The sequence below is a fragment of the Garra rufa genome, chromosome 11, assembly GCF_049309525.1.
Source record: "Garra rufa chromosome 11, GarRuf1.0, whole genome shotgun sequence".
Classification (NCBI taxonomy): domain Eukaryota; kingdom Metazoa; phylum Chordata; class Actinopteri; order Cypriniformes; family Cyprinidae; genus Garra; species Garra rufa.
The window spans coordinates 32484045-32503545 of NC_133371.1; the positions used below are offsets into that span (position 1 = coordinate 32484045).

The 19501-nt window shown below is 36.6% G+C and overlaps 1 protein-coding gene across 1 annotated transcript in view; it reads left to right on the forward strand.

The window, feature by feature from the left end:
- Positions 1 to 6261: 6261 nt before the first annotated feature.
- The window catches only part of zfpm1 (zinc finger protein, FOG family member 1), a 111303-nt gene continuing 98063 nt past the window's right edge, over positions 6262 to 19501 (forward strand). Inside the window, exon 1 of the mRNA XM_073850422.1 lies at positions 6262 to 6631. Coding sequence (XP_073706523.1) covers positions 6592 to 6631 — 40 coding nt within the window. The 5' untranslated portion in view covers positions 6262 to 6591. The remainder of the gene's footprint in view (positions 6632 to 19501) is intronic.

Sequence of the window (19501 nt, forward strand, 5' to 3'; positions counted from 1 at the left end):
AAGTTCAAGAGCCAGAAAGGTGAGGACATCGATAAAATAGTCCATGTGACATCAGTGGTTCAACCGAGATTTTATAAAGCTACGAGAATACTTTTTGCTCCAAGAAAACAAAAACGACGGCTTTATTCAAGGATTTCTTCTCTTCAGCATCAGTTTCTGCTGCGTGTTCACGACAGTAGGAGAGAGCGGGGTAAGTTGTCACATTTTTCACACTGTCTAACTTTTACTGAGCACCATACATCACAATGTAATAAATGTCTTACCAAATGAAAGAAGGAAGTCTCGGGCACATATGAGGTATTCATCACATTTTCATATCTTATCTCATTACGGAGTTATAGACTGTTGAATGGAGAATGTGCACTTGTGACAATTTGCCCCATCGGCAGGTAAGTTGTCACACTAAATTATCTAAAGATAAGAACACAACTACTTAATTGTGATTATTGATTTTAATTGTTAAATTCAAACCAAAACTGGAAATATGAACAATTATGCCTAGAGAATTTGAAAAAAAAAAAAAAAAAAAAAATTATTTAAATCCAGTACACATTTCAATCAAAACATTAAGTGCCAAGACAACTTTACTTTGAACTTTAAACTCAAATGTTCTCTGGCTTGTACACAAATCCATGATAACTGAATGGAATCCTGCAAATAACTTGCTTAACTTAAACTGTTTAACCTCTGAACAAAACAGATGCCCTGTATCTGATTAATCAGACTCATCTTCAGAGTCACAATTCTGGTGCAAGCATCATGGGCCCATTTGTTACATTTGACATATTTTACCCAGGTCTCTTTTGGACGACTGTTTGAAAATGGCTCCACACAGACAAAGCAGAAGCACCCTTCATCTGATGATGATGACTCTTGTATGATTTTTCTTCTTTTAGCTGCCTTGTTCTTTGTAGGTCCAGATTTCCCCCCCTTTGCTTCCCTTTCTTTTGAAACAAGCTTTTTGCTAGATTCAGCCTTATTCTTTTCTATTTCTAGTTGGTGCTTACAGTTTTTTACAATCGTTTTTGCACTATTAACTGAACCTTAATGTCATTTTTCAAAACTCTAGATACAAAACTCAAAACAGTCATTATTTGTAACACAGGCTGTCCAGTGTTCAAAACTTTGCATAGTGCGTTCATATCTTTAAAGAAGCCTTGCATTAGCAGAAGCATTGTTTCAAAAAACGAATTTATTATGAAATATTATAGGAACATTACTTTAGATCACCCATACACAAGTTACCCATAGTTTCAATGTGTTTTTGCTAGTACAATCATTAAATATAGTTGTACAAAATATGTGATTCAGGTTTCATTTTTTTTTACTTTAGACTGAGAACAGTACAGACACAGTGGGATCATTGAAATACTGTAATGTGGAATTTACTGATAAAATAAATCTCAGCATAGGTTTTCTAAAGGGAAAAAATTTAGATTCAAAGTTTTAGCTGTTTTTTTTTTAGCAGGGTACAGTATATTGTCCAGCCTAGGCTGGTTGGCTGGTTTTAGCTGGTTTAAGCTGGAAGTAGCTGGTTTTAGCTGGTCTCCCAGTCTGGTCAGGCTGGTTTTAGCTGGTGGTTTCCCAGCCTGACCAGACAGAAAAGTGGCCAATACCCCTCTAAAACCAGCTATGACCAGCTAAAACCAGGCTGGTTGACCAGCTAAAAACAGCCAAATAGCAGGCTGGTTTTGGATTTTTTTTCTTCTTCAGCAGGGCTAATTTGTGCACCAACGTTCTTGATACATTCTTTTTTTATTTATTTATTTATTTTTTTTACCAGGGTAGCCAATAACTCATTGAAACCACAAAAGCAATAACATAAAAATGACATCTTGCATTCAGTAATGTTGAATATGAAAATGTGTTCTGTAAAAGAGGTACATGGGGCCATAGAAACCATATCTGATAAAGATACAAGATTTTTACACGGTAAAAAAAAAAAAAGTACTGCAGAGGTACAATTTTGTTCCTGGGCAACAAAACATATAAAGGTACCTTTAAAGGTACACAATGGGTCCTTATTGTACAATTATGTACCCAAAAAATTGTACCCTTGGTAACACCCCTGTGACAGCTACTTGTACCCTAAAAGGTATAGTTTTGTACCTTTTTTTCTGAGAGTGTAGTGTAGTCCATCTGGGTCATATTCTGTGGTAACTGGTGTCAAATGATCTATCCTGAAACATGCACTATTTTCCATAAAAGCTATGCTTCAAGGGTAATGCAACAGTTACTTTTCATTTTAAGCAGATGTATCAACTGATAGTTCAATCTTTGTAATGAAATGAATGCACACTCATCTCAGATGTAATGTGTGAGTTGCATTTTGAAATAGTAATACTTTGATGTTAAGTTGTGTCATTTTGAACAGGTGATTTAAGTTCAATGAACAAATTATCTTTGGCTTATGTGTATTGTATCCAAGCATTTGAAGAATGTGTTAAGTGGTTTGAAAAATGTGCATTTTGATCATTGGTTGTGAATTATGTGTCTAGAGTTTTGAAAAAAGACATTACGGTTCTGTTATTAGTGCAAAAACGATTGTAAAAAACTGTAACTGGCGTGTCAGTAAGAATTGCTAATTTGTGTCGTTTTCTTCCTTTCCACATGTGATGACTTGCCCCAAAGTCAATGAGACAACTTGCCCCAAACTGACATGTATGCTAATGTTGGCTAAATGTCAGGGTTAGCTCAACATAGCACGTCAGCTAGAGTATCAAAAGGCACATTGCTGTCTCCTCTATTTTGTGCAAAGTAATAATTTTTAACATTTATACCTAACAAAGTTGTACTGAAGAAAATTTAAAGTGATTTGTTTTTACTTTTTAGGTCAAAAAATAAAAAAAATTGTGCTCACCTCAGATTAGAGCAGTCTTGACCACATGTGAACAGGAGGTTGAGTATAGAAGAAGAAGTCACACAAAGTGACTATTTCATTTTTGAGATAAAGCCTCTAGTATTGGAGTTATGAACAGTGTGACAACTTACCCCGCTCTCCCCTACCTTAATTTGTGTTCCGAAGATAAACGAAGGTTTACGGGTTTGGATTGGAACGACATGAGGGTGAGTAATTAATGACACAATTTTATGGTATATTCCTGTCAGTTAATAATACTCCTCCAAAATTGTGTAAAATGCATAATTAAGTTAAATAGTATTTCACTATGTTATGTTAAATATATTTTAATAAGCAATATAATAAGATGAAACACTTGCCTGTCTGTACAGGGGCTGTCCAAACAGGCAGGGTCAAGCACAGGCAGAGCAAAACGTCTTTTATCATGGCTGTTCTTTCGTTAAAGACCAATACAGACTCAAGCCTTTCATGTAATGAAGAGCTCACAAAATCAATCAATCACACAGGCTCACACAGTACAAAATATTGGCCTTTAACCTGATCCTACTTTACCCCCTTAAAACAACAAATGAGCTGTTACATGTGCACAAAATGGAATCCCTGTATTGCAGCGGAGAGAAAAATCCATTCTGTGTATAAATAATCATGATTAGTTTAGAATTTGGCCTTTGTGTCTCTGTATTCTGACATGTTTGTTAGAGTAAGAGTTCTAAAATCTTACAGTTATTAGTGAAGTGAACCAAACATTTCAAATAAATGAAAACGTCATAGAAAAGTCATTCTTTTTTATTCTCAGCCATATGGATAATTTAATTTTCCTCCACAGTAAATTCTTCTGTCAAGGCGATTCATGCTGTACCCAGTGATAAAGTGCTAATGCAGATGGTAAAAGACTGTCACAGAGGCTCAGATTCTTTACAGGTAGGTTAATAATTCATGACTTACGTCGGGGTTTATTGAACAAAGCTACGGGGAAAGCTTGAAGGTTACAAAGCTGAGAAGTTAAAAGCTGTATCCAATGTCACTCACTTAGTAGTTGGTTCTGTTGTATTCTGTCTTTGTTTTTTTTTGTTAAATAAGCATTTGTTTGACTAACTCTGGTGGCATACCGGTTAACAACCCTCAGCCCATCTGCATTGCTCACATAAAGATTGCAATTGAGAGGCATTGGTCTAGAAACAGGGGAGGTACTGAGATTGCAAAAGAAAAAAAGTAAAATGTGGCTGCTGCTTTTGTCTTTGAAATTTCCATTAAATAAAAATACCTTTTAAAGTTAATTTCCACAAGGCATTTTCTACATTATGTATAAAGTACCTTATCACAATAGTAATTTATAACTTTTATTTTTATTTTTTTATTACTAACAGGATTTTCAAAATATAGACATATAGTTCATTTTCAGTGTATCATGCTTTAGTTTGTTGTATTATGTCATCATTTATTGACATTATGAGAATATAATCTTTTTTATTTTAAATTATATTTCATGTTTAATTGTGAAAGACATGATGAACGATGTTTTATCCAGCATCAAGATTAACAAGGTCAAACAATCCTGTAACAGTCCACCCAAACAGCTTGTCCTGAACCTTCTTACAAATTTAAATAAATCATGACACAACACAAATGCTGGATATTTTTTTTTCTTTGCTAGTATTTGTGGTTGCCTCATATGTTCCAGGTTGTTGGCATATGACATGGTTCATGTATTTGACTCGTATTCAAATGTTGTGGCCTGAGAGGAATGTGTCTACTAACTCATTACAACCATGGTGGTGTCTACTGTGAGGCATTAGATACGCTTTTTCTTTGGTCACTAGATGGAAGCAGTGAGTTTTCGAGGAGGTCACAGTTCCAACATCTGTGCTACTAAACCAGTAACAGCCCACTTTTTTGGTAATTTTACCTTGATTGACAGCTATAATTGTAAGATTTTTGTATTTCGGTAATCACCACCCATTGTTTACTCTGAGATGTTGGTCACGACCTCATTTAAAGTAGACAGATAGAATAAAATAATATTTATTGATTCCAGGGTAAGGGGAACTGCAGTGTTGCAGCAGCAAAAGAGAGCGGAACATTAAAAATGATCAAACATAATGAAGAATGCAGAATTATATAAAATAGACAAGAAACAATAATATAACAAAATATTTATTATATAAATTATTTTGACATAAAAACAACATAAATGACAGATTAATAGTAATAATAAAAATAAAATGTATTATTACTATTATATAAAATGTAGTTGTTTTTATTATATCATATTTACATTTTTAAAACATTAATATTTTATATATATTTATAATTATTATTATTAATTCAGAAATAATTTAATAAGTATATTGAAGTGATTATAATGTATTTTATAATAATAATAATAATAATAATAATTATTATTATTATTATTGTTATTGTATAAATATACTGAATATTATATATTATTATATATAGAATATATAATGATCATGTATACATAATAATAATAATAATTATTATTATTATTGTTATTATATAAAAAATTATTGTATATAGTATTATTAATTAAATTTATTATTAATATTATAGAATATTTTTAGTCATATATATATAATTGTGTATATATTTTATATCTTTTTCAAAAGTTTATAAACAACAACAATAATAATTAAATGTGTTATTAATATTATATAGAATGTTGTTGTTTTATTATATATAGTTTCTATATATTTAACATATTTTATTAATTAATATTATAATTATTTATAATCATACAATTATTATTGATATAATTAATACTTTCATAGAATGTTGTTATAATATTTATAACTGAATGTATTAGAATATATTTTATAATAATATTTATTAGTTTATCTATCTATATCTATCTATCTATCTATCTATCTATCTATCTATCTATCTATCTATCTATCTATCTATCTATCTTATATAATATAATACAATATAATAAAATGTAATAATTATATTGACATGATTAGAATTTATTTAATAATAATTATTATTATTATTGCATAAAGAATATATATATAGGATTATGTATGCATAATTATTCATAATAATAATAATTATTATTATTATTATTGCTATGTATATTCAATTGTTTATATGCATTATTTTTGCAATACAAAATTATAATACTGAACAAGTGGTAGTAAATAGCCCCTTTCAAGATTTTCCGTAAATGCTCATCCCAAAGAAAACTGTTTAGCATGCAAACGAGGCATACATTGCATGCCTTGCCCTGATGGAAGTGTGATGTTACGGGGATCGAGAGCTTGCTGGGAACGCGGGCGCAGTGAGCGGCGTGCGGCATGGCATCATACGCAAGGGGCGTGACGGAGGCGTGTCATAACATATCAGCGCCACTGTTTCATGTGTCGATCGAGTCCTGTTGAGAACTGCGCTCTCTCTGTGCTTCATCGGAGTAGACATAAACAAATTATTAAAAGCTAAAGCTTTAACTTAGTTTTCTCCAGCAGCGTATGCGCTGTCAGGGCTAGAGTTTACTGTGGCTAACGGAGAGGAAAAATCGCTCCTCTGGGAAGACGTCGAAAAGTAACAGCCTCACTCGGCCACAGGTAGCTCTTTCGGCTCTGAATATCAAAGTACAGGTCATGCGGGTGTCTTCGGACGGGCAGAGAACTGTGATCCAGTGCTGCTGTTACTGCTAGTGACCCCGGTGGACTGATCGCTTTTGCCGCAAGCTGAGCAGGAACGACGGAATAAGCATGTCCCGAAGAAAGCAGAGCAAACCCCGACAGATCAAACGTAAGCGTTTAAAGTTTCTCTAGTACCGGTGCCGCTGTTGTGAATGGTGACTCATTGTAAAAAGTGTGTGACATTATTCATATGACTAGATAGCGTTGCTTTTTTAAACGCATGCCGTTGAACAATCTAGTGGAAACTGACAAGATCTTTCTATTAACGCGAGACAAACAGCAAGCTTTAGATGCACACGCGGTCTGTTTAAACACTCCTTGTGTTTTGATAGTTTTAAGACAGCAGACAATTAGAAACGGCTACATTTATTTACACTTGCCATAGTAACCAACCGCTTTTAGGACGCGTAAAGGCGCGCAGCACATGTCAAACTCGCGCTTCGCTTTTCAAATCCAGCGGCTATAATTGTGTAGACTTTTTATTTCACTTTTTAATTCGTAAAAGTGCTCTCGTCTGCTCCAACCCAAGTGTAACCCTGGCTTCCTGTTTAATACTGTTGTGGAAACGTCACTGTTCTCTGAAAAAGACGATATGAGTTCAGATAAACAGCGATCCGATCCCAGTCGAGATAAGGATTAAAATTGGATCTTTTATTTGTTTTCTGTCTGTGGCTGCACCGAGGCTGCTGTTGCATTTTCCTCCGGCTTTTCAGTTCTCTTTCCAGAGATGAGACGTCAGATAGCGCGCCCAGCTGATCTCTCCACATGATAGTGGATTACAATTGGATCTTTTTTTTTTCCATCTATCCATTTTAACCCTATAATGTTCAGGCACCATTAGTTTGTATGCAAGATGTTAGGTTCTGTCATTATTATTAGCAACCTTCAAACCTGTAGGACTTACTTTTCTCTGTAACACACAGAAGACATTTTGAAGAATATCTCTGTCGCTGTTTTCCATTTAACAACAGCGAATGTTGACTAAAACCTTTAAAACTATTTCAAGCCGTAAGCTCTGGCTTTCCTGAGTCAAAGTAGCATTTGTTTCAGCGCATTAGTTGATCAAATTGACAAACCAATCAAAATTATTTGTTCATAAATCAAACTGATTTGGTTCTTGAGTTCAACTGGTCGCAGCTGTTAGTGAAAAACAACAGTAATGTGCTTATCAGTCACTTTTATTATACAATTGAGATGATCATACCATCCTTTTTGAGGTTTGACGTCTTTGTTCATTGTTAATCACGATTGGAAAAAAGCAAACATGGGTTTCTTTTGACTTCCACTGATGAAGGAAAGTCATACAGGTTGTGAGAAATTCACATTCAAATTTTTTGATTGAAGTAACCCTTAACATTTTGTGGTCAATAAATTCCTAAAGTAAAAATCACATTCATTGACCCTTGGCTCTCCCCTCTCTTTTTCTGTGAAAGGAACCAACAGTGCTGAAAAGTCGTTTTGCTCTGGTGCCAGGCGCTGTTTCAGTTCTTCATCCAGAAGAGATGCTTTCAGGCGATAAGCACAGTAGCAATATCTTGGAGGTTGAGTTTGAAAGGGCTGCTCAAAAAAAAAAAAATATTAATGCAATTCAAAGGCAGAAAGCGACTCTTGAATAGGAAAGAAAAATGGTCTGATAAGGCGGCATTAGCATATACCACTGAGTGTAAACGGACAGTATCAAGGTTTGTTTAAGTGACTGGAGAGTTATACGAGCGCGTTGGCCTGTAACGCCAATGACCTGATGACCCACGAAGGCGTTTTCTTAATTGAGATGCCTTATCTGATATAGCCTAAGCTATCTCTGGTTGGTTTCTGGAGAACTCATTTTCTTACCTAGAGGCGGCTGCAAACAGTAGAACCAGCGTTACTACTTCAGGCCGCTCGTAGCTGATGTTTTCAACAATTCAGAATAAACATTCCTTATCTTTCCTGAAACGTTGAACCCCGTGAAGATTTCATATCTGCTGGCTTTTGAAGTACACATCACCAACTCTACGAGTCCCACCATTAGAGTAATGAAGATGGAAGAGTATCTCAGATTTGGCGCCAAAGGTGAGTCCCCCCCCCATTACCAATGAGATCGGTCTCCCCTCTTATCTTACCTTTTTGCTTATGTAAACGTGAAGACGGCTGTGTATAATAAATGCACGACTGCATTGTTTTGTTACACTCTTACTGGAAGGATTACAATCCCGGCCCTCTGAAAGAGGTATCCGGTATCATGGAAGACTGTGTTGAGAGGAAATATTTTTGTGTGTCTTTTGTGCGTCACTCTCCCAATGGTGAAGATCGCGCTGATAGATTATCCATCCCTCCCTGATGGCGAGATTAGCTCACGGGCCACATCCCAGGGCTTATATTTTGGCGGTTGAGATGAGAGACAAGATAGGCGAGGCGGCGATCTCTGTGGAGATAGTCCCAACGTCGAGGGGGGGGGGGGGGATTGGGATTATAATTACATTTGGCTGAAGCATTCTCATCTTTGTCATGTTTGTGTTGTTGTTGTTTGGGACTGGCTGGGTGTATCTCTAGATAAGTTAAAAAAAGAGAGAGAGAAAAGCAGATAAGGGAAGAGTAGGATGGCAGGGCTGATAAGGGCTGGGGGAGAAAGGCAGGAATACAGAAACGGTAGATGGATGTATGCTGCGTTTTAAAAGCAGCTGCCTCAGTGAGATCGCTGGGGCCGATAAGCGAGCCGTTGAGATGATTGGGAGATAACGGAGAGGAGATTCCCACAGATAACAGCCGAGTGACATCATTCAAATGGCTCGGAGGTTGGCGTGAATTATTCATGAGCTCCCAGAATTTGGCGTCAACGGCCGGAGGATGTTTGAGAAGCCGGGGGCCAGACAATGCACTTGTTTGAGTTACCACCTCCTGTACCTTGGGCTTGCACTTTTGAAAGTGTGGACAACTGATGGGATCTCTTCCTGTTTTTGTTGAAAGCGTTCTCAGAGCTTTTTCTGCTGTCAGGTTCACCTTCTTAGGGTCAGGTCTAGTTTAATACTCAGCCAAGAATATGAGAGATCACAGGCTTTCGCACACATATTTTCACACATACGCACACACGCCGTTGCGTCTTGGTGGTTTTGCTTGTGTGTTTTCCTTCTTTGTTCTGCTTTTAGCTCGATGTGAACTTTTGATAAAGCCTGGGGCCTGATCTCCGGTATAGATAGAGATCGCCAAGTGCGATAAGAGTTGTTATCAGCTCAGAGCAGGCAGGAGCTGAGGCTTTGCTGCAATAACAAAGCTACACGTAAGAACAGCAGGGCCCTGGACCCTGGCAATCAGTTCCAGCCCTAATGTGATTAATGTTGTTGTATAATTAGATGATAGGTGTGAATGCATTTTTTCTCCCCCTTAGTTACTCTCGGTTCCCACCCTTGTGTTTTTCTCTTAACAACCATTGTGGTTGATTAATTTAATTAAAACTAATTCCACATATTACTCACTGTAGATCTTGTGTTAGATAGCATTGAGATGCAGGGTTTTTTTTTGTTCGGCGATGGTAATCTCTAGGGTGCGTTTTGGTGAAAAACAGTGAGAAAAAAAAGCATTCAGCTCTACGCCTTGTGAAAGGAAACAAGAATGTGGCGTCAGCAGTATGGCTGAAATGTTGATTTGCAGTGAGATATTAGATACTGAGTGATAGCGGGTGCAATGAACACTGTGAGAAAGTTATAAAGTCTTTATAATGTGTTGCAAAGCCAAGGACGCTTTCATGATTTTGATAAAACATCTGATAATCTTTAAAGCAGGTTGTTAAGGTCTTCAAAGCCCTGCTTTTAATGATTATTACTTAATAATGCATCTTGCTTTTGAACTGTGCTTGTAGATGTTATGATAAAGTAAAGACAAAGGCAATTATTTATGTTTACACAACCATTCAAAACTTTAAGGTCAGATTTTTAATGTTTTTGAAAGAAGTTCCTAATGTTTATTATTAAATTTTGTATTGTATCTGCGTTTTGGGTGACTGAAATCGCTATTTTTTTAAACCGGGTCCCAGAGTAGATAAATCTGAAAATGACACCCTTGCGTTTTCGTGTGTACAGCCAATCCGTATATTTTGTAAAACACTGCTACGTCACGTAACAGCAAGAGCAACATGAACAAACAATGAACGACTGTATTTTTATTAAAGGAGAAGTGCCCCCTTGTCATCCAAGATGTTCATGTCTTTCTTACTTCAGTCGTAAAGAAATTATGTTTTTTGAGGAAAACATTTCAGGATTTCTCTCCTTATAATGGACTTCTGTGGTGCCCCCGAGTTTAAACTTCCAAAATGCAGTTTAAAAGCAGCTTCAAAAGGCTCTACATGATCCCAGCCGAGGAAGAGGGGTCTTATCTAGCGAAACAAACAGTTATTTTCTAAAAACATTTACAATTTATATACTTTTCAATCTCTACACAGAGTACACACAGAGCGAGACAAGATGTGCATTTGAGGTTAATAAGTATATAAATTGTAATTTTTTTTGTAAAATAACCGATCATTTTGCTAGATAAGGCCCTTTTTTCCTCGTCTCTGATCATTTAGAGCACTTTGAAGCAAGACAAGGGGGTGAGTACATTATCTGTAAATTTTTGTTATTAATATTTTGATTATTCGTACCCTCAGATTCCAGATTTGCAAATAGTTGCATCTCGACCAATTATTGACCTATCCTAACAAAGCTTATTGATGGATAGATCTGACTGATTTTGTGGTCCAGGGTCACATATGCTGATTTGGTGCTTGTGAAACATTTCTGATTGTTATCAATGTTGAAAACAGTTATGCTGCTTAATATTTTTGTAGAAACATTGATGTTATTTCAGGATTCTTTAATGAAATGTATATTATGTGTCTAATTTAAATGTTTCTAGTGTAACATATTGGTGTAAGGATTTTAATCTCTTTGTTGCTTTCTGCTGACAGATCTCTTGTTTCTCAATCATCAGCTTGCTGAAACCTGTAGATTTTATCTAAACCCAAAACTATAACTTATTCTGAAATGGTTTGTTTGTTTTAAATAACTCATATAGCAATTACTTTTACTACTTGTTTATTACAATTTTGTGTGATGTGTTGATTGGTCAATACAGATGGCAGAATTCTGATTGGTGCAGTCATGATCTCTTCTGATAAAATGAGAGTTTGATCTGCGTGGACTGAAAATAATGTCAAAAAGCTGTCGTTGTGGATTAGAATTTACTGTTTAGGAAGTGTCTGTTGGTTTCCACAGTGAAAGGAAAAGCTTTTAGGTGTTTTGATGAGTTATTGCTCTTTCCTAATGTTTACGCAAGGGGAAGTCGAGTGAGTTATGATAACTGAACCCTCGCTGACCCATTAGCACTCCGAAATCCTCACTTCTTCCTTTATGTAGACTCGAGTTAGAAACTGAATGTTTGTGTCTAGCAGAAACCCAGAGGGTGTACTTTTATGCAATCTAATATTTGCAAAAGAACTATCTAGTCAACCACATTTTTGTACTTTGTTTGTTGAGGTTATTTTATGTAAATATATGTAAACTACACTTGATGATGTCACCTCATACAGTGCTTTCAGAGCTGTCAGTATGCCATCTTTCTCTTCAGGATGAGTGCCATAAAAGTTGAGACACCCCACCGAACGCAGACATAGCATAAAGTCTTAAACGCAGCCGCAGTTGCATGTGATTGTGAAGCGGTGGATGAGAATAAAATATTAATGTGTTATTAAGGATCCCGTAGCCTCTGGCCCCAATGCAATTAAAAACAAGATGGGAACAGGGCAGTAATCTTTTAATGCACTGTTATCACATAACATCTTATGGAGAGGACTTATTTTTATGTGCAGTTTTGATAGGAGCGGCGGAGGTGAGATTTGCCATCACAGGAGGGAGATTTCTTTTTTTTTTCTCCAGAAGGCTGGTGTAATAGAGTTTTCTGTGCTTTTTGGTTGGAGTTAATGAGTTGCGTCTTAAGGAGAATAGAGATATGATAATTTGTCCGATGTGGAGGAGCCATATTTGATGTGGATCACGGCTAACAGGGTTGATTAGATTGGCTGATTTCCACACTGAGGTTTGATGTCATGTTCTTTATTTGATGTGCTTAATTGGCATGGTTGGGGGTGTGGGCCATCAATTTGATGTAGCGCTAAGGACACAAAGTTCAAGAGTGACACTATATACTCTTCCCTTCTTTGAAAGGATAAGTACAGATATCTCAAGGGGGGCTTTATGCAAACAGTTCAGCTGGGTGTATTTGTCTCAACCATAAGGCCGTAGATTAAATCTGCAGGTCACATCCCAATGGCATTCAGGTGAGTTTCTGTCCCAGAGTGTAAAATATAACACTCTGGGATAGTAACAGCCCTCACTGGCTTTCTTGTTATGGCTGCCAAGAGTCAAAAGTAAGCAAATGAACAAGGTCAGGTTTTCTACTAATTATTTAATGCTTGTGTTTCATTTTATACTCCTATTGTAGACTACAAAATTATCCGGATGAGTGGATTAAGACAGAATTGTCAATTAGTTGATTGAGTGGTCCATTTTGAAAACCTGTAGTTTGCACATCTCTACTATGAACTATCACTGGCCTGTTGTAAAATGTGACCCTGGACCACAAAACCAGTCATTAGGGTCAATTTTTTGAATTTAAGATTTACACATAATAAATAAGCTTTCTATTAATGTATGGTTTGTTAGGACAGGACAATATTTGGTCGAGATATAACTATTTGGAAAATCTTAGAGAAGTAAGTAGAGAAGTAGAGAAAAATCACCTTTAAAGTTGTCCAAATTAAGTTCTGAGCAATGCATATACTAATCAATGTGACCCTGGACCACAAAACCAGTCAGAAGGGTCAATTGAGATTCGCACAACATCTAATAAATAAATAAATAAGCTTTCTATGCAAAAAAAAAAAAAAAAAAAAAAACTAAATATTGAGAAAATCACCTTTAAAGTTGTCCAAATAAAGTTTTTAGCAATGCATATTACTAATCAAAAATTAAATATTTACACTAGGAAATTTACAAAATATCTTAATGGAACATGATCTTTACTTAATATCCTAATGGTTTTTGGCATAAAAGAAAAATTGATTATTTTGACCCATACAATGTATTTTTGGCTATTGCAACAAATATGCCTGTGCGACTTATGATTGGTTTTGTGGTCCAGGGTCACAAATGTGAAAGATAATGTTGTCTTGAAGTATCCCTATTGCTTACGGTGCAGAGAGCTCAAGCTTGGGTGTTATGTACCAGGCAGGAGGCTCTTGTGGGAAGGGAACACCGGGCATGTTTCATAAGGAGAGGCGGAAAGAGAAGAGATAAGCACAGAAGGGCAGCTGGGACAAAGGCCCTAGAAAGAGGAGAGGTGAGCCCGCCTCCAGGGAGCCACCCCTGAACAGAGGTGGTCTAGACCAGAGTGGCTCCTCTTTCTGCTCTCACACACTCCACTTGGCCGGTTCTAGAAAGAGAAGGAAGACCAGCCTCAGACCTCTTCCAACTCCTATTTTGAGAGGTGTATGCATATGTGAGGTGTGAATCAGAGCAGTTTGGACAGTTTGTGTGTAAACCACATGAAATGTTGCAAATGTTCTGACACTGTCAGATTCAAAAACTTCATAGCGCTCCCAACAAACAGTAAACAGGAATTTAACTCATTTACACAATGTGTTTTTTGCCTTTTGTGTTATTTTAATTGGCACTTTAATTGGACTACATTGTGGTTGTCTTGAGGCAATAGTTGGCTTGCAGTTAGAAACTATGTTATTATATCTTCTGTGCTATTTTTGGTCATAGTTTTCTCACTTATTCATCTTTCACTTTTGGCCTTTTGTTGATTCCTATTGTGACCCTATGGAAGTCCATTTTCACCACTTACTAAAAAACAAAAAAAGGTAACTGCAACTTTTTATTTCACAATTCTGACTTTTTTATCTCTCAATTGCGAGTTTACATCTTGCAATTCTGACTAGGCAATTGCTAGTTATAAAGTCAGAATTGTGAGTTAATATGTAAAAAAAATCTTTAAGAAAAGTCAGACATTTTTCTCGCAAATGCCAGTTTGTATCTCACAATTCTGACTTTATTTCTTAGAATTGCGACTTTTATTTCTCACAATTGTGAGTTTACATTGCAATTGCGAGTTAAAGTCAGAATAAAAACAAAAAAAGGTAATTGCTACTTTTTATCTCACAGTTCTGACTTTATAACACGCAAATGCAAGTTTATATTTTCGCAATTCTGACTTTTCTTAAAAATGCAGGTTTGTATTTCACAATTCTGACTTTTTTCTCAGAGTTGTGATATAAATTGACTGATGTTCTTAGAATCGTGAGTTCATATCTCAGTTCTGAAGTCAGATTTGCAAGATATAGAATAGTTTATTTTTTAGAATTGCGAGTTTGTATCTAACAATTGTGTGGAAAAAGTCAGAATTGCGAGTTTATCATGCAATTCTGAGAAAAGTCAGAATTGTGAGATGTAAACTCGCAATTGTGAGAAAAAAGTCAGAATTGTCAGTTTAAAAGTCGCAATTACCTTTTTTGTTTTTTATTGGGCTTTTATAGTGACCCTTTTAACAAATTGCAAAACATTTTTTTTATTATTTAGATTAGATTGTTTGTTTTACACCCTTTCTGCGAAGCCATGGGAAAATATCTATAGTTATATATAAGTGCTTTTCATGTTCTTTCTTTTTGGTATTTCTTTTGTCATTTACTTATTGATTTTTCTTTTATGCCAAAATCATTAGGATATTAAGTAAAGATCATGTTACATGAAGATATTTATCAAAACTTAATTTTTGATTAGTAATATGCATTGCTAAGAACTTCATTTGGACAACTTTAAAGGTGATTTTCTCAATATTTACATTTGTTTTGCACCCTCAGATTCCAGATTTTTTTAAATAGTTGTATCTTGGTCAAATATTGTCCTATCCTAACAAACCATACATCAGTAGAAAGCTTGATATATAAATCTCAATTTCATAATTTACCCTTATGACTGGTTTTGTGTTCCAGGGTCCCATTTAGAATACAATTTTAATATTGGCCATAAAGTGAAAATAATTTGCCGCGTCTCTGTTCCTACAAAAATAGCATTGCTTCCACAAGTAGGTGAGCATTGACATACTAACATGAAGGTTAAGAGGACTGTGTTTTATAAACCTGCAGAGCTGAAATGAGCAGTTAGTACCCTGATGTGCCGTTTAGGAATGTATTGTTTGGTCTGTGACTTCTATTGAAAGCATTTAATGTGTAATCCTGCTCTAATGCCAACAGTATCTAAAATGAAATCTTACTTGTCAAAGGTCATCATCCATTGGCTCTTATCTTTTTAGACGATCACAAAAAAAAATATTATCATTATCACGATGATTATATGATAAGACTCGGCGGTGAATTGCAGGCAGTAATCATTGTGAATCCGTGATTGTGGACTTTTGGACGTCGCTCGTTTTGATGTGGACTCTAAAAGTCATAGATACTTCCTCTCGACCTGTCAGTCAAAGCCTTGCCCAGTACATACGCCCCTCCCCCTTAGTGTGTTATCTCTGTAGATGATCACAATAACAATATTATCATTACAGAGATGATTATATGATAAGACCGGTGGTATTAAAGCGATAGTCTGCACGAAAACAAAAATGATATATGACTTTGTTTGAACGTCAATGTTCTTCTGTCTTTTATTAAAGGGATAGTTCACCCAAAAATTTTAATTTGATGTTTATCTGCTTACCCGCAGGGCATCCAAGATGTAGGTGACTTTGTTTCTTCAGTAGAACACAAAGATTTTTAACTCAAACTGTTGCAGTCTGTCAGTCATATGATGGCAGACAATGGGATCCACTGCATTGAGAGTCAAAAAAAACATACACAGACAAAACCAAATGAAACCCTGCTGCTCGTGACGATATATTAAGGTCTCAACACATGAAACAATTGGTCTGTGCACGAAACTGAACAGTATTTATGTAATTTTTTTTTTTTTTACCACTGGCATAGTAGACGCATGCGCGGAAGCAGTCTGTCCAAATGATAATTACTTGTGCTTATCCTGAGTGTTGCAACCAATTAAAAGCTAAAATATTACATTTGCTTGCGCAAATTCATCCTGGAGTGTTGACTTTTCACGACTCCCAACTTTTGAGCCTGATCGACTAAAGTTTAGTTGCTTGCTCTTCGTCAAGCGCTGGCTGTTGTGAACATGCTTAGGACAGTTGGACATTGCAGTGGATCAGAGGTAATAAAATAATATGAATACTGTTCAGTTTCTTGCACAGACCTACTGTTTCATGTGTTAAGACCTCAGTGTATCGTCACAAGCCGCAGGGTTTCATTTGGTTTTGTCTGTCTGTGTATGTTTTTTTTGACTCTCAAAGCCGTGGGTCCCATTGCCTGCCATTATATTACTGACAGACTGCAACGGTTTGAGTTAAAAATCTTTGTTTGGTTTCTACTGAAGAAACAAAGTCATCTACATCTTGGATGCCCTGGGGGCAAGCAGATAGACATCAAATTTTCATTTTTGCGTCAACTATCCTTTTAAGTTTTACAGAGTAATTTTGGATTGGAACAATGACAGAATTTTCATTTTTGAGTGAACTATTCCTTTAAATCTTTATTCAGTATGGACTTTAGTTGTCAAGGCCTTCCCCGACCTCACCTTTCCTTTTAGCTTTTCGTTTCAATCTGTCAATCAAAGTCTTGACTTACCAACCCTTTCACGTAAGCCCCTCCTCCATCTCTCCCCCTTCATTTCTGGCCCGCTTTCCATTACCCCAGCTCTCTCCCGTTCCCAATATCTCCCGCTATCTCGCTCTTTCTCCCCCGACCCGCTCTTCCTCCCCCCCCCCCCCAACAACTGTCTCTCTGTAACCCCCTTCTCCCCCTGTCTCCAGTCAGACCTCTAGCCTCACTGAACCAGGTCTTAGCGGTATGATAATGTGGAAAGTTGAACTGGCCCCATTACAGCTTGGCTGATGGCAGCGCCGATAAGGCCCTTGATAATGGGTGCAGATAGAGCTGACACAGCGGTCCAATAGCCAGCCCTCTCTCTCCCATTATCATTCCTGCCCACCGATGGGCTCCCAGCGCACTATCTGCTCTCCATTTCCACTCCTGCAACAGATAAGAATGGAAATACTGACTTCATAGCTGACTGATTAAAGTGTCTGCCTTTCTTGATAATACACAGATAAATTATGTTTTTTTTTCTCTCGCTCTTTCTCTTTTGCTCCTTTCCTCTGTCTCTATCGCTTTCTCTCCTTCTGTTTCTCTCACTCCTTCCTGCGCTATCTAGAAAGGAGAGGGGCAGCAGGGAGAAAAACGTCTCCTCTGTTAATTTCTCTTTCTTTGTAGGTTTATTTGAGCAGGAGAGAGGAGGAACGGGGGGAAAGGAGGGGAATGTGGGAGAGATGGCGAGATGGTGCGGTTAATAAGAAAGTTTTGCAGGGCGGGGGAGTGTGATGGGGGAACGACTCCATTCAAGTGCCTCTCAGGGACTATTACATTTGGAATCTTGTCGACTGACACTCTACGACGCGCAATCACATCGCCATCTGCATAAACAAGCGCTGCCTAAACGCTCGTGCTTCTCTCTCGCTCGGAAACACCGGGTCGCCCGGCCACTTTGAATAAGTAGCCGGCCGCTGATTTCCCACGGCGGTCGGAGGAAGTAACCGGGCAGCGCGTGGGCAGCCATATCGCTGCTGATGACCTCCCATTTGCAATAACATGCTCTTCCAGGGTGCTTTTTTTATCATAGATTGCTTCACTGAGATACCGTGCTGATCTAACTGATTACATCCTTTTGTGTACAGTAAATCATGTCCAGTCTGTCTCTCCATTCTTGCTTCTCACCTGTGTTTTCCACCTGTCTAGCTGTGGAATTTCCTCTCAGGCTTCCTGGATCACTTTGCTGATGTCAGAGGGACTTGTATGCCATTAATGATGCAATTTAGTGGCGTACCTCAAATATAGGAGATTTTCCTGCTCTGCCCATGCACATGTGTTCTTATCTGGATGGAATCAAGTGTGTCTAATATGAATGACGTAATGCTTTTCCTGATGGAGATGAGTGATGTTGTTTTTGGTGGTTTTAAGCCTCTTTTTAGTCATTTTAGCTTTATTAAAGGATTAGTTCACTTCTAGAATAAAAATTTCCTGATAATTGAATCACCTCCGTGTCATCCAAGATGTTCATGACGTTGTTTCTTCAGTCGAAAAGAATTTAAGGTTTTTGAGGAAAACATTCCAGGATAGTGGACTTCAGTGGGAGCCAATGGGTTGAAGGTCCAAATTGGTTAAAAGTTATATAAATTTATATATTTTTTTAGAAATATGACGGATCGTTTCACTAGATAAAACCCTTATTCCATGGCTAGGATTGTGTAGAGCCTTTTGAAGCTGCATTGAAACTGCAGTTTGAACCTTTAACCCATTGATCCTCATTGAAGTCCACTATATGGAGAAAAATCCTGGAATGTTTTCCTCAAATCTTTTTTTTTTCGACTGAAGAAAGAAAGATGTGAACATTTTGGATGACATGGGGGTGAGTAAATTATCAGGACATTCTATTTTGGAAGTGAACTAATCCTTTAGGTCTGTGCACCACCTGATTATCTTTAGGTAACCTTTTTAGATAAATGTGGGGGAACCGTTTGGAGAAAACTTTAAAACTAAAAAAATGTTAAAATAAATAAATTCAGTAATTCATCATTATACATTTTTTTTTTTAAATTTTTTTAACGTTTTGTTAGAAAGTGTCATGTAATTTTTAACCTAAATATTACATAAATTTAAATAAATTTGAGTTCTGTAAACAAACATTTTAAGAGCTCTTCTGCTCACCAAGCATGCATTTACTTGATCCAAAACACAGCAAAAGCAGTAATATTGTGAAATATTTTTACTATTTAAAATAACTGCTTTCTATTTGAATATATTTTAAAATATAATTTATTCTTGTGATTCAGTGTCACATGATCCTTC